The 11,359-nt window shown below is 59.2% G+C and overlaps 1 protein-coding gene across 1 annotated transcript; it reads left to right on the plus strand.

Moving 5' to 3' along the window:
• Positions 1-1,015: 1,015 nt before the first annotated feature.
• On the plus strand, positions 1,016-10,666 carry DXO (decapping exoribonuclease). The gene is given in 12 exon segments (XM_072131635.1): positions 1,016-1,034; positions 1,088-1,162; positions 1,857-2,221; positions 2,668-2,815; positions 2,818-2,916; positions 3,501-3,548; positions 3,551-3,719; positions 7,690-7,705; positions 7,707-7,731; positions 7,734-7,825; positions 7,903-7,997; positions 10,365-10,666. Coding segments are annotated over 11 exon segments (1,212 nt in total). The 5' UTR covers positions 1,016-1,034; positions 1,088-1,122; the 3' UTR covers positions 10,480-10,666.
• Positions 10,667-11,359: the final 693 nt, after the last annotated feature.

An 11,359-nucleotide genomic window follows, 5' to 3' on the forward strand; every position in this document is an offset into this window, starting at 1 on the left:
ACACAGGGGGGCGTCTGCAGGTGTTGGGGTGACACAGGGGGGGCGTCTGCAGTTGTTGGGGTGACACAGGGGGGGCGTCTGCAGTTTGTTGGGGTGACACTGGGGGCGTCTGCAGTTGTTGCGGTGACACAGGGGGGCGTCTGCAGTTGTTGCGGTGACACAGGGGGGCGTCTGCAGTTGTTGGGGTGGCACAGGGGGGCGTCTGCAGTTGTTGGGGTGGCACCAGGGGGGACGTCTGCAGTTGTTGGGGTGACACAGGAGGGCGTCTGCAGTTGTTGGGGTGACACGGGGGGGCGTCTGCAGTTGTTGGGGTGACACAGGGGGGCGTCTGCAGTTGTTGGGGTGACACAGGGGGGCGTCTGCAGTTGTTGCGGTGACACAGGGGGGCGTCTGCAGTTGTTGGGGTGACACGGGGGGCGTCTGCAGTTGTTGGGGTGACACGGGGGGCGTCTGCAGTTGTTGGGGTGACACGGGGGGGGGGGGCATCTGTGGTTGTTGAGGTGATGCGGGGGGCGTCTGCAGTTGTTGGGGTGACACGGGGGGCATCTGCAGTTATTGGGGTGACACGGGGGGCGTCTGCAGTTGTTGGGGTGACACGGGGGGCGTCTGCAGTTGTTGGGGTGACACGGGGGGCATCTGCAGTTGTTGGAGTGACCCGGGGGGGCATCTGCAGTTGTTGGAGTGACACGGGGGGGCATCTGCAGTTGTTGGGGTGACACGGGGGGGGGCGTCTGCAGTTGTTGGGGTGACACAGGAGGGCGTCTGTAGGGGTGAGACAATAATCTGCAGTCTATGCTTCCTCTCTCGTGATGCCCCTGTGTGGGGACACTTACCTGTCACACTCCTGTCACTTACCTGCTCTGATCCCGTCTCTCCGTACAAGCCAGACTTGTACACATCCGGGCCGGAGTTACCCGGCGGCCATTTTCCCGGAGACCAAATCCTTCTCCAGTCAGGCTGTGCTGAGTCCTGGGCATCTGTGACGCGGGATTCGCCCTCTAGTGACGTCTTACATTTCGGCGCATGTGATAAACGTCATCGCGTTTCTTAAAGAGACAGAGGAGAAAAAATGTCTGACACCGAGCAGGTCATCGCGTTTCTTAAAGAGACAGAGGAGAAAAAATGTCTGACACCGAGCAGCAGCCGCGAGGAGACGGAGGAGGTGAGGAGGCGGACACTGCGGCCCGGGGTGTCACACATGGCGGGGGCCCGGGGTGTCACACATGGCGGGGGGCCCGGGGTGTCACACATGGCGGGGGGCCCGGGGTGTCACACATGGCGGGGGGCCGGGGTGTCACACATGGCGGGGGGCCCGGGTGTCACACATGGCGGGGGCCCGGGGTGTCACACATGGCGGGGGGCCCGGGGTGTCACACATGATCCTCCTCCTCGCTCCGGGGTGCAGCCTGCGGGAGATGAGTCCGGACCTCGGCTCCTGAGAACTTGGAGAGAGTCGTTTCTGTGGATTGGCTGCGCCTGTGGACCCCATGGGCGGGGGGGGGGGCGGCATTGGCTGCGCCTGTGGACCCCATGGGCGGGGGGGGGGGGGCCGGCATTGGCTGCGCCTGTGGACCCCATGGGCGGGGGGGGGGGGCGGCATTGGCTGCGCCTGTGGACCCCTTGGGCGGGGGGGGGCGGCATTGGCTGCGCCTGTGGACCCCATGGGGGGGGGGCGGGATTGGCTGCGCCTGTTTGGTGACGTCCCACAGTCTGCTCCAGTGTGACCCCATGGGCCGGAGGGGGGTCTCCAGGGGATTATTGGCTCGTCTCCAGGCCGCTCTATCCGCTGGGGGTGGTCTTAGGGAGAGTAAGATGTGGAGACGATGGGGGTTATACTATTATTCTGTCTGTTTTAGTGACAACACATAAAAGAAGCCGCGACCAGGACGCCGCAGATTCACCGCAGCTGAAGAGGCCGCATCTCCCTCCGCCATCTCTGAAGACGCTTCCCTCCTGCCACCAGGGCTCCTTCCCCTTCTACAGGCTGCCCTCCGAGCTGGGCTCCTTCTCCCTGGATGAGAGGCGAGGTTACCATGGCGATGCCCGCCGGCTGCGCTATCTTAGTCTTCCAGCAGGGATGAGCGGAGGAGGAGGAGCTTCCCCGGGATGGGACCTGATGGACGGATACGAGGATCGCTACGTGCGACGCAACGAAGACGAGAAAGAGGGACTTGTGCACATTCTCACCTGGGTGAAGGAGAACCGGGGCCTCGTGCAGGGAGTCACAGGTGGGTGCAGGCGCAGGATCCATTCCGAAAATATTCTGTGTCTGAGGCCTCGGCCTGGTGGACCCCGGAGTCCTGAGTGTACGGACCGGGAGGTCACTGGAGAAGACGCCAGACACAGCCATAACCTGACAGTCCCAGTCACAGCAGGACACGGCCGAGGCTGGCTGACTGGTGGGGCCCCATGGGTCAGGAGATTGGGGTCTCATGTACCACCGTTCAGCCTGAGATGACTGGAGCAGCTTATGGCACATGCACGGGCTGCTCCATCATCTGACCCCTGTTCTCTTGGGGTCCTGTGGATTGGTGGGGGTCTCTGTGACCCCTTTATAAGTGATGGGTCCAGTTTTCCGTCTGTTCTGAAATGCTTTAATGCTGTGTGTGGCGTCTTCTCACTTGTTATGGTGGACGATCCCTTTAAGGAAAACCTCCAGGTTTGGAGTCTGATCACCTTTCTGTCTGCAGACCAGTGGACCGGGACTTTGTCACGTGGCGCGGTCACCTCACCAAGGTCCTGTGCACCCCGTACGAAACCCAAGAGGGCTGGATCCTGGCTGTCACCCTGTTCAGGGGCACCCTGTACATCAGCGAGAGGAGACTGCGCTGGCGTTCAGGAAGAGGAAGGAGCAGAGCCCGGAGCAGGAGAAGCTCAAGTACTCCGGCTACAAGTTTGAGAGCTACATGTGTGCAGGTAAGTGTCTGCTGTGCACCTGCTGGCACACTGTAACAGATCTTCAGCACAACCACCATATACTGTAGTGCGATCGGGGAGGAGGAGGAGCCCCCTGCAAACACAATCATTTGGAGGTTTTTTTTTCCCGCTTTCCAGTACACGGCTCCAGCAGGACATCGGTGGGAAGGGGTTAAACCTACCACTGTCTCCGGGTGTCCCCTCACCCCCCTCCAGGCTCCTCACCACTGACCCCGGGACAGATTTTGGACAGATTCAGGGAATCTAGCAGAGCTGCAATGTGTCACATCCGGCTGCGTGAGAAGAGCCGGGTGACATCACCGGCTCCCGGTCCGAGGAGGAGGAACACCATGAAGATGATTACGTATCGGAGGTGCGCGGAATCGCCATGGTGACGTAACTGAAGCCTCATCTCTATAGATTCCCTTTTTTGCCTAAACTATCGGATTTTGATCCTAAACAAAATATGTCCAAAATGTGTCCTGGGGTCAGGGGTGAGGACACCCGGAGCCAGTGGTAGGTCGTCCTCCCTTACCTCACCACTAGTGGGCGCCACCAGTCACGTCTGATGATTATTTCCCCAGATTCCCCTGATGCCGCCCCGTGCCCGTCCCAAGTCGTGAACACCAACGAGGGTTCTGCAGCGTCCTGCTCGGCCGCCTGGCGTCTCACACGTTCCTGGTGTCCGGGGAAGTGGACTGCACCGACCCAAACAGCGCCAATTCCTCATCCCCGTCCTGTTACGTAGAGCTGAAGACCAGCGCCCAGATACGGAGCCCACATCAGGAGCGCAGCTTCCGCAGGTGCCAGTCACGCCCTCTGCCGTATATACACACACGCCTACACGCCGCTGCCGTATAATATATACACACACACAACGCTACACGCCCCCTGCCGTATATATATACACACACACGCTACACGCCCCCTGCCGTATATATATACACACACGCTACACGCCCGCTGCCGTATATATACACACACGCTGCACGCCCCTGCCGTATATATACACACACGCTGCACGCCCCTGCCGTATATATACACACACGCTGCACGCCCCTGCCGTATATATACACACACGCTGCACCCCCCTGCCGTATATATACACACACGCTGCACGCCCCCTGCCGTATATATACACACACGCTGCACGCCCCCTGCCGTATATATACACACACGCTGCACGCCCCCTGCCGTATATATACACACACGCTGCACGCCCCCTGCCGTATATATACACACACGCTGCACGCCCCCTGCCGTATATATACACACACGCTGCACGCCCCCTGCCGTATATATACACACACGCTGCACGCCCCCTGCCGTATATATACACACACGCTGCACGCCCCCTGCCGTATATATACACACACGCTGCACGCCCCCTGCCGTATATATACACACACGCTGCACGCCCCCTGCCGTATATATACACACACGCTGCACGCCCCCTGCCGTATATATACACACACGCTGCACGCCCCCTGCCGTATATATACACACACGCTGCACGCCCCCTGCCGTATACACACACCACCCTGCACGCGCGTATATACACACACACGCTGCACGCCCCCTGCCGTATATACACACACACGCTGCACGCCCCTGCCGTATATACACACACACGCTGCACGCCCCCTGCCGTATATACACACACACGCTGCACGCCCCCTGCCGTATATACACACACACGCTGCACGCCCCCTGCCGTATATATACACACACGCTGCACGCCCCCTGCCGTATATATACACACACGCTGCACGCCCCCTGCGTATATATACACACACGCTGCACGCCCCCTGCCGTATATATACACACACGCTGCACGCCCCCTGCCGTATATATACACATACACACGCTGCACGCCCCCTGCCGTATATATATATATATACACACACACACACACGCTGCACGCCCCCTGCCGTATATACACACACACGCTGCGCGCCCCCTGCCGTATATACACACACACGCTGCGCGCCCCCTGCCGTATATACACACACACGCTGCGCGCCCCCTGCCGTATATACACAACACGCTGCGCGCCCCCTGCCGTATATATACACACGCTACGCGCCCCCTGCCGTATATATATACACACACGCTACGCGCCCCCTGCCGTATATATACACACGCTACGCGCCCCCTGCCGTATATATATACACACACGCTGCGCGCCCCCTGCCGTATATATGCGCGCCCCCTGCCGTATATATGCGCGCCCCTGCCGTATATATGCGCGCCCCCTGCCGTATATATGCGCGCCCCCTGCCGTATATATGCGCGCCCCCTGCCGTATATATGCGCGCCCCCTGCCGTATATATGCGCGCCCCCTGCCGTATATATGCGCGCCCCCTGCCGTATATATGCGCGCCCCCTGCCGTATATATGCGCGCCCCCTGCCGTATATATGCGCGCCCCCTGCCGTATATATGCGCGCCCCCTGCCGTATATATGCGCGCCCCCTGCCGTATATATGCGCGCCCCCTGCCGTATATATGCGCGCCCCCTGCCGTATATATGCGCGCCCCCTGCCGTATATATGCGCGCCCCCTGCCGTATATATGCGCGCCCCCTGCCGTATATATGCGCGCCCCCTGCGTATATATGCGCGCCCCCTGCCGTATATATGCGCGCCCCCTGCCGTATATATGCGCGCCCCCTGCCGTATATATGCGCGCCCCCTGCCGTATATATGCGCGCCCCCTGCCGTATATATGCGCGCCCCCTGCCGTATATATGCGCGCCCCCTGCCGTATATATGCGCGCCCCCTGCCGTATATATGCGCGCCCCTGCCGTATATATGCGCGCCCCCTGCCGTATATATGCGCGCCCCCTGCCGTATATATGCGCGCCCCCTGCCGTATATATGCGCGCCCCCTGCCGTATATATGCGCGCCCCCTGCCGTATATATGCGCGCCCCCTGCCGTATATATGCGCGCCCCCTGCCGTATATATGCGCGCCCCCTGCCGTATATATGCGCGCCCCCTGCCGTATATATGCGCGCCCCCTGCCGTATATATGCGCGCCCCCTGCCGTATATATGCGCGCCCCCTGCCGTATATATGCGCGCCCCTGCCGTATATATGCGCGCCCCCTGCCGTATATATGCGCGCCCCCTGCCGTATATATGCGCGCCCCCCCTGCCGTATATATGCGCGCCCCCTGCCGTATATATGCGCGCCCCCTGCCGTAATATGCGCGCCCCCTGCCGTATATATGCGCGCCCCCTGCCGTATATATGCGCGCCCCCTGCCGTATATATGCGCGCCCCCTGCCGTATATATGCGCGCGCCCCCTGCCGTATATATGCGCGCCCCCTGCCGTATATATGCGCGCCCCCCTGCCGTATATATGCGCGCCCCCTGCCGTATATATGCGCGCCCCCTGCCGTATATATGCGCGCCCCCTGCCGTATATATGCGCCCCCCAATGCGCGCCCCCTGCCGTATATATGCGCGCCCCCTGCCGTATATATGCGCGCCCCCTGCCGTATATATGCGCGCCCCCTGCCGTATATATGCGCGCCCCCTGCCGTATATATGCGCGCCCCCTGCCGTATATATGCGCGCCCCCCTGCCGTATATATGCGCGCCCCCTGCGTATATATGCGCGCCCCCTGCCGTATATATGCGCGCCCCTGCCGTATATATGCGCGCCCCCTGCCGTATATATGCGCGCCCCCTGCCGTATATATGCGCGCCCCCTGCCGTAATATATGCGCGCCCCCTGCCGTATATATGCGCGCCGCCCCCTGCCGTATATATATATATTATATATATATATATATATATACACACACACGCCCCCTGCCGTATATATATATACACACACGCCCCTGCCGTATATATATATACACACACGCTACACGCCCCCTGCCGTATATATATATACACACACGCTACACGCCCCCCCTGCCGTATATATATATATATATATATATATATATATATATATATACACGCACACGCACGCCCCCTGCCGTATATATATATATACGCACGCTACACGCCCCCTGCCGTATATATACACACGCTACGCGCCCCCTGCCGTATATACACACACACGCTACGCGCCCCCTGCCGTATATTACACACACACGCTACGCGCCCCCTGCCGTATATACACACACACGCTACGCGCCCCCTGCCGTATATACACACACACGCTACGCGCCCCCTGCCGTATATACACACACACGCTACGCGCCCCCCTGCCGTGTATACACACACACGCTACGCGCCCCCTGCCGTGTATACACACACACGCTACGCGCCCCCTGCCGTGTATACACACACACGCGCTACGCGCCCCCTGCCGTGTATACACACACACGCTACGCGCCCCCTGCCGTGTATACACACACACGCTACGCGCCCCCATGCCGTGTATACACACACACGCTACGCGCCCCCTGCCGTGTATACACACACACGCTACGCGCCCTGCCGTGTATACACACACACACGCTACGCGCCCCCTGCCGTGTATACACACACACACGCTACGCGCCCCCTGCCGTGTATACACACACACGCTACGCGCCCCCTGCCGTGTATACACACACACGCTACGCGCCCCCTGCCGTGTATACACACACACGCTACGCGCCCCCTGCCGTGTATACACACACACGCCTACGCGCCCCCTGCCGTGTATACCACACACACACGCTATGCGCCCCCTGCCGTATATATACACACGCCCGCTGCCATACACACAATCGCTGTGCAGGAGATGAGGGTCTTCTCTCCCCCCAGGTATAAGCTCTTGAAGTTGGTGGTCCCAGTCCTTCCTGCTCGGCATCCCCTCATCATCGCTGGTTTCCGGGATCTACAAGGAAGAATCGTGTCTCTAAAGAAGTTCAAGACGTCTGAGATCCCTCATCTGGTCCGGGTAATGTGAGGGGTCAGGGGTCATGTAGGTCGTCACCCCTGTGATGTCACTATAACATGTGCTTGTCCTTTGTGTAGCGGGACCGGCAGAGCTGGGACCCCGCTGTGTGTATGAACTTCTGCGACGCCTTCCTCGCTCACATCAAGAAGGTGGCGACCACTGATGACCCCAGGTAAGTCGCTGGATATAGGACGCACATTGTACAGCGCTAATGGAGTATGGTGTAATGGTGAAGGTTGTGCGGCACATCGGGTGGTCCAGAAGGAGACCCCCTGTGTAGTGTCGCCACATGTGGCCCAATCAGGGGCGCACTCAGATAGTAATGGTCTTAATAACACAGCGACGCCCCTTTATCAAGAGAACTGAATGATGTAACAAAGACGGAAATATTGTCCAATAGTAACAGCGGAGGGACATAGAAACGCGATAAATCTCTGCGGATATAAAACGCAACTGAAATTATCTACAAAATTCTGGATGAATTATTGGGAAAATAAAATAAATATCCGGGATCAATGGTTATTATCAGCCGCTCCATGTGCCGGGAAAGTCCCTGGGGGTCCCTAATATTCTATCTGTATGTTATGGGGGAAACGCGGTGGCCACTTACTGATGCCGAGGGTCCGGAATGAATCCCTCCACGCGTGGCGTCACGTAGCGGACGGTTATTTATCCTTTGAAAGGGAACGGAGAGCGAATCCTTTGTTGTCTCTCTATTAACCACAATAATTGGCGCCTGGCAATCATCTCTAGGACAGAGACTGACTCCGGAGCCCTTCCTTTACCCGCCTGCGGGTGTTTGCTGCACTATGAAGCCTGTGACCCCTCTCCTTACCCGCCTGCGGGTGTTTGCTGCACCATGAAGCCTGTGACCCCTCTCTTTACCCGCCTGCGGGTGTTTGCTGCACCATGAAGCCTGTGACCCCTCTCTTTACCCGCCTGCGGGTGTTTGCTGCACCATGAAGCCTGTGACCCCTCTCCTTACCCGCCTGCGGGTGTTTGCTGCACCATGAAGCCTGTGACCCCTCTCTTTACCCGCCTGCGGGTGTTTGCTGCACCATGAAGCCTGTGACCCCTCTCTTTACCCGCCTGCGGGTGTTTGCTGCACCATGAAGCCTGTGACCCCTCTCTTTACCCGCCTGCGGGTGTTTGCTGCACCATGAAGCCTGTGACCCCTCTCTTTACCCGCCTGCGGGTGTTTGCTGCACCATGAAGCCTGTGACCCCTCTCTTTACCTGCCTGCAGGTGTTACCTGCACTATGAAGCCTGTGACCCCTCTCTTTACCCGCCTGCGGGTGTTTGCTGCACCATGAAGCCTGTGACCCCTCTCTTTACCTGCCTGCAGGTGTTACCTGCACTATGAAGCCTGTGACCCCTCTCTTTACCCGCCTGTGACCCCTCTCTTTACCCGCCTGCGGGTGTTTGCTGCACCATGAAGCCTGTGACCCCTCTTTATCCGCCTGCGGGTGTTTGCTGCCCTATGAAGCCTGTGACCCGTCTCTTTACCCGCCTGCGGGTGTTTGCTGCCCTATGAAGCCTGTGACCCCTCTCTTTACCCGCCTGCGGGTGTTACCTGCACTATGAAGCCTGTGACCCCTCTCTTTACCCGCCTGCGGGTGTTACCTGCACTATGAAGCCTGTGACCCCTCTCTTTACCTGCCTGCGGGTGTTACCTGCACTATGAAGCCTGTGACACCTCTCTTTACCCGCCTGCGGGTGTTTGCTGCACTATGAAGCCTGTGACCCCTCTCTTTACCTGCCTGTGGGTGTTACCTGCACTATGAAGTCTGTGACCCCTCTCTTTACCCGCCTGCGGGTGTTACCTGCCCTATGAAGCCTGTGACCCCTCTCTTTACCTGCCTGCGGGTGTTTGCTGCACTATGAAGCCTGTGACCCCTCTCTTTACCTGCCTGCGGGTGTTTGCTGCACTATGAAGCCTGTGACCCCTCTCTTTACCTGCCTGCGGGTGTTACCTGCACTATGAAGCCTGTGACCCCTCTCTTTACCCGCCTGCGGGTGTTTGCTGCACCATGAAGCCTGTGACCCCTCTCTTTACCTGCCTGCGGGTGTTGGCTGCACTATGAAGCCTGTGACCCCTCTCTTTACCTGCCTGCGGGTGTTACCTGCACTATGAAGCCTGTGACCCCTCTCTTTACTCGCCTGCGGGTGTTACCTGCACTATGAAGCCTGTGACCCCTCTCTTTACCCGCACTATGAAGCCTGCGGGTGTTTGCTGCACTATGCAGCCTGTGACCCCTCTCTTCACCCGCCTGTAGCTCAGTCCAGCATGTGATAGGAAGCTGAGATTCTCATCGTTAATGACACCGGCAGAACATTTCTTTGTTCTATAAAACCAAGGGGCATCTCAAGTGACACTTCCCTGTAGCCTCTAAACTTGACTCTTCTCAATTTCCATGACTTTTTTTTACCTGTAAAAGTAATTTTCTCCAGACGGGGAAGAAGTCCTTCTAGAATCCCCTCTTGTATCTGGTTCTGGTGCCAGGATCCCTGGATTTATCTGGTTTCTTCTCCCTCTCAGGGTCGTCTACGTCTTCTCCTGGGAGCCGGGTCGGGACGTCTCGTACACGGTGGAGGAAGTTTCTGAGCAGTTGGTGGTCCCGGACTGGTACGTGCAGGCGCTGTCAGAGGGGTAAGAAGAACCCAATCCTACAGATGTGCTGGACTTGTGACTACACTGCGGCTCAGCAGGACAGGATTAGTGCTGGACTTGATTACCGGATGCTGGTCCTAGTGTTTACCAAACTTTATTCACTAGGACGCCCAATTCTAGATGTTATATAGAGAGCGGGAGCTCCCCGCACAGGTGGGGGTCTAGAGAGAGCGAGCAGGAGCCTAGAGAGAGCGAGCGGGAGCTCCCCGCACAGGTGGGGGTCTAGAGAGAGCGAGCGGGAGCTCCCGCACAGGTGGGGTCTAGAGAGGGCGAGAGGGAGCTCCCCGCACAGGTGGGGTCTAGAGAGGGCGAGAGGGAGCTCCCCGCACAGGTGGGGGTCTAGAGAGGGCGAGAGGGAGCTCCCCGCACAGGTGGGGGTCTAGAGAGGGCGAGAGGGAGCTCCCCGCACAGGTGGGGGTCTAGAGAGGGAGCTCCCCGCACAGGTGGGGGTCTAGAGAGGGCGAGAGGGAGCTCCCCGCACAGGTGGGGGTCTAGAGAGGGCGAGGGAGCTCCCGCACAGGTGGGGGTCTAGAGAGGGCGAGAGGGAGCTCCCCGCACAGGTGGGGGTCTAGAGAGAGCGAGCGGGAGCTTCCCGCATAGGTGGGGGTCTAGAGAGAGCAGAGGGAGCTCCCCGCATAGGTGGGGGTCTAGAGAGGGCGAGCGGGAGCTCCCCGCACAGGTGGGGTCTAGAGAGGGCGAGCGGGAGCTCCCCGCACAGGTGGGGCTCTAGAGAGAGCGAGAGGGAGCTCCCCGCATAGGTGGGGGTCGGAGAGAGCGAGAGGGAGCTCCCCGCATAGGTGGGGGTCGAGAGAGCGAGAGGGAGCTCCCCGCATAGGTGGGGGTCTAGAGAGGGCGAGCGGGAG

Source organism: Engystomops pustulosus, unplaced genomic scaffold, assembly GCF_040894005.1.
Source record: "Engystomops pustulosus unplaced genomic scaffold, aEngPut4.maternal MAT_SCAFFOLD_110, whole genome shotgun sequence".
NCBI lineage: Eukaryota > Metazoa > Chordata > Amphibia > Anura > Leptodactylidae > Engystomops > Engystomops pustulosus.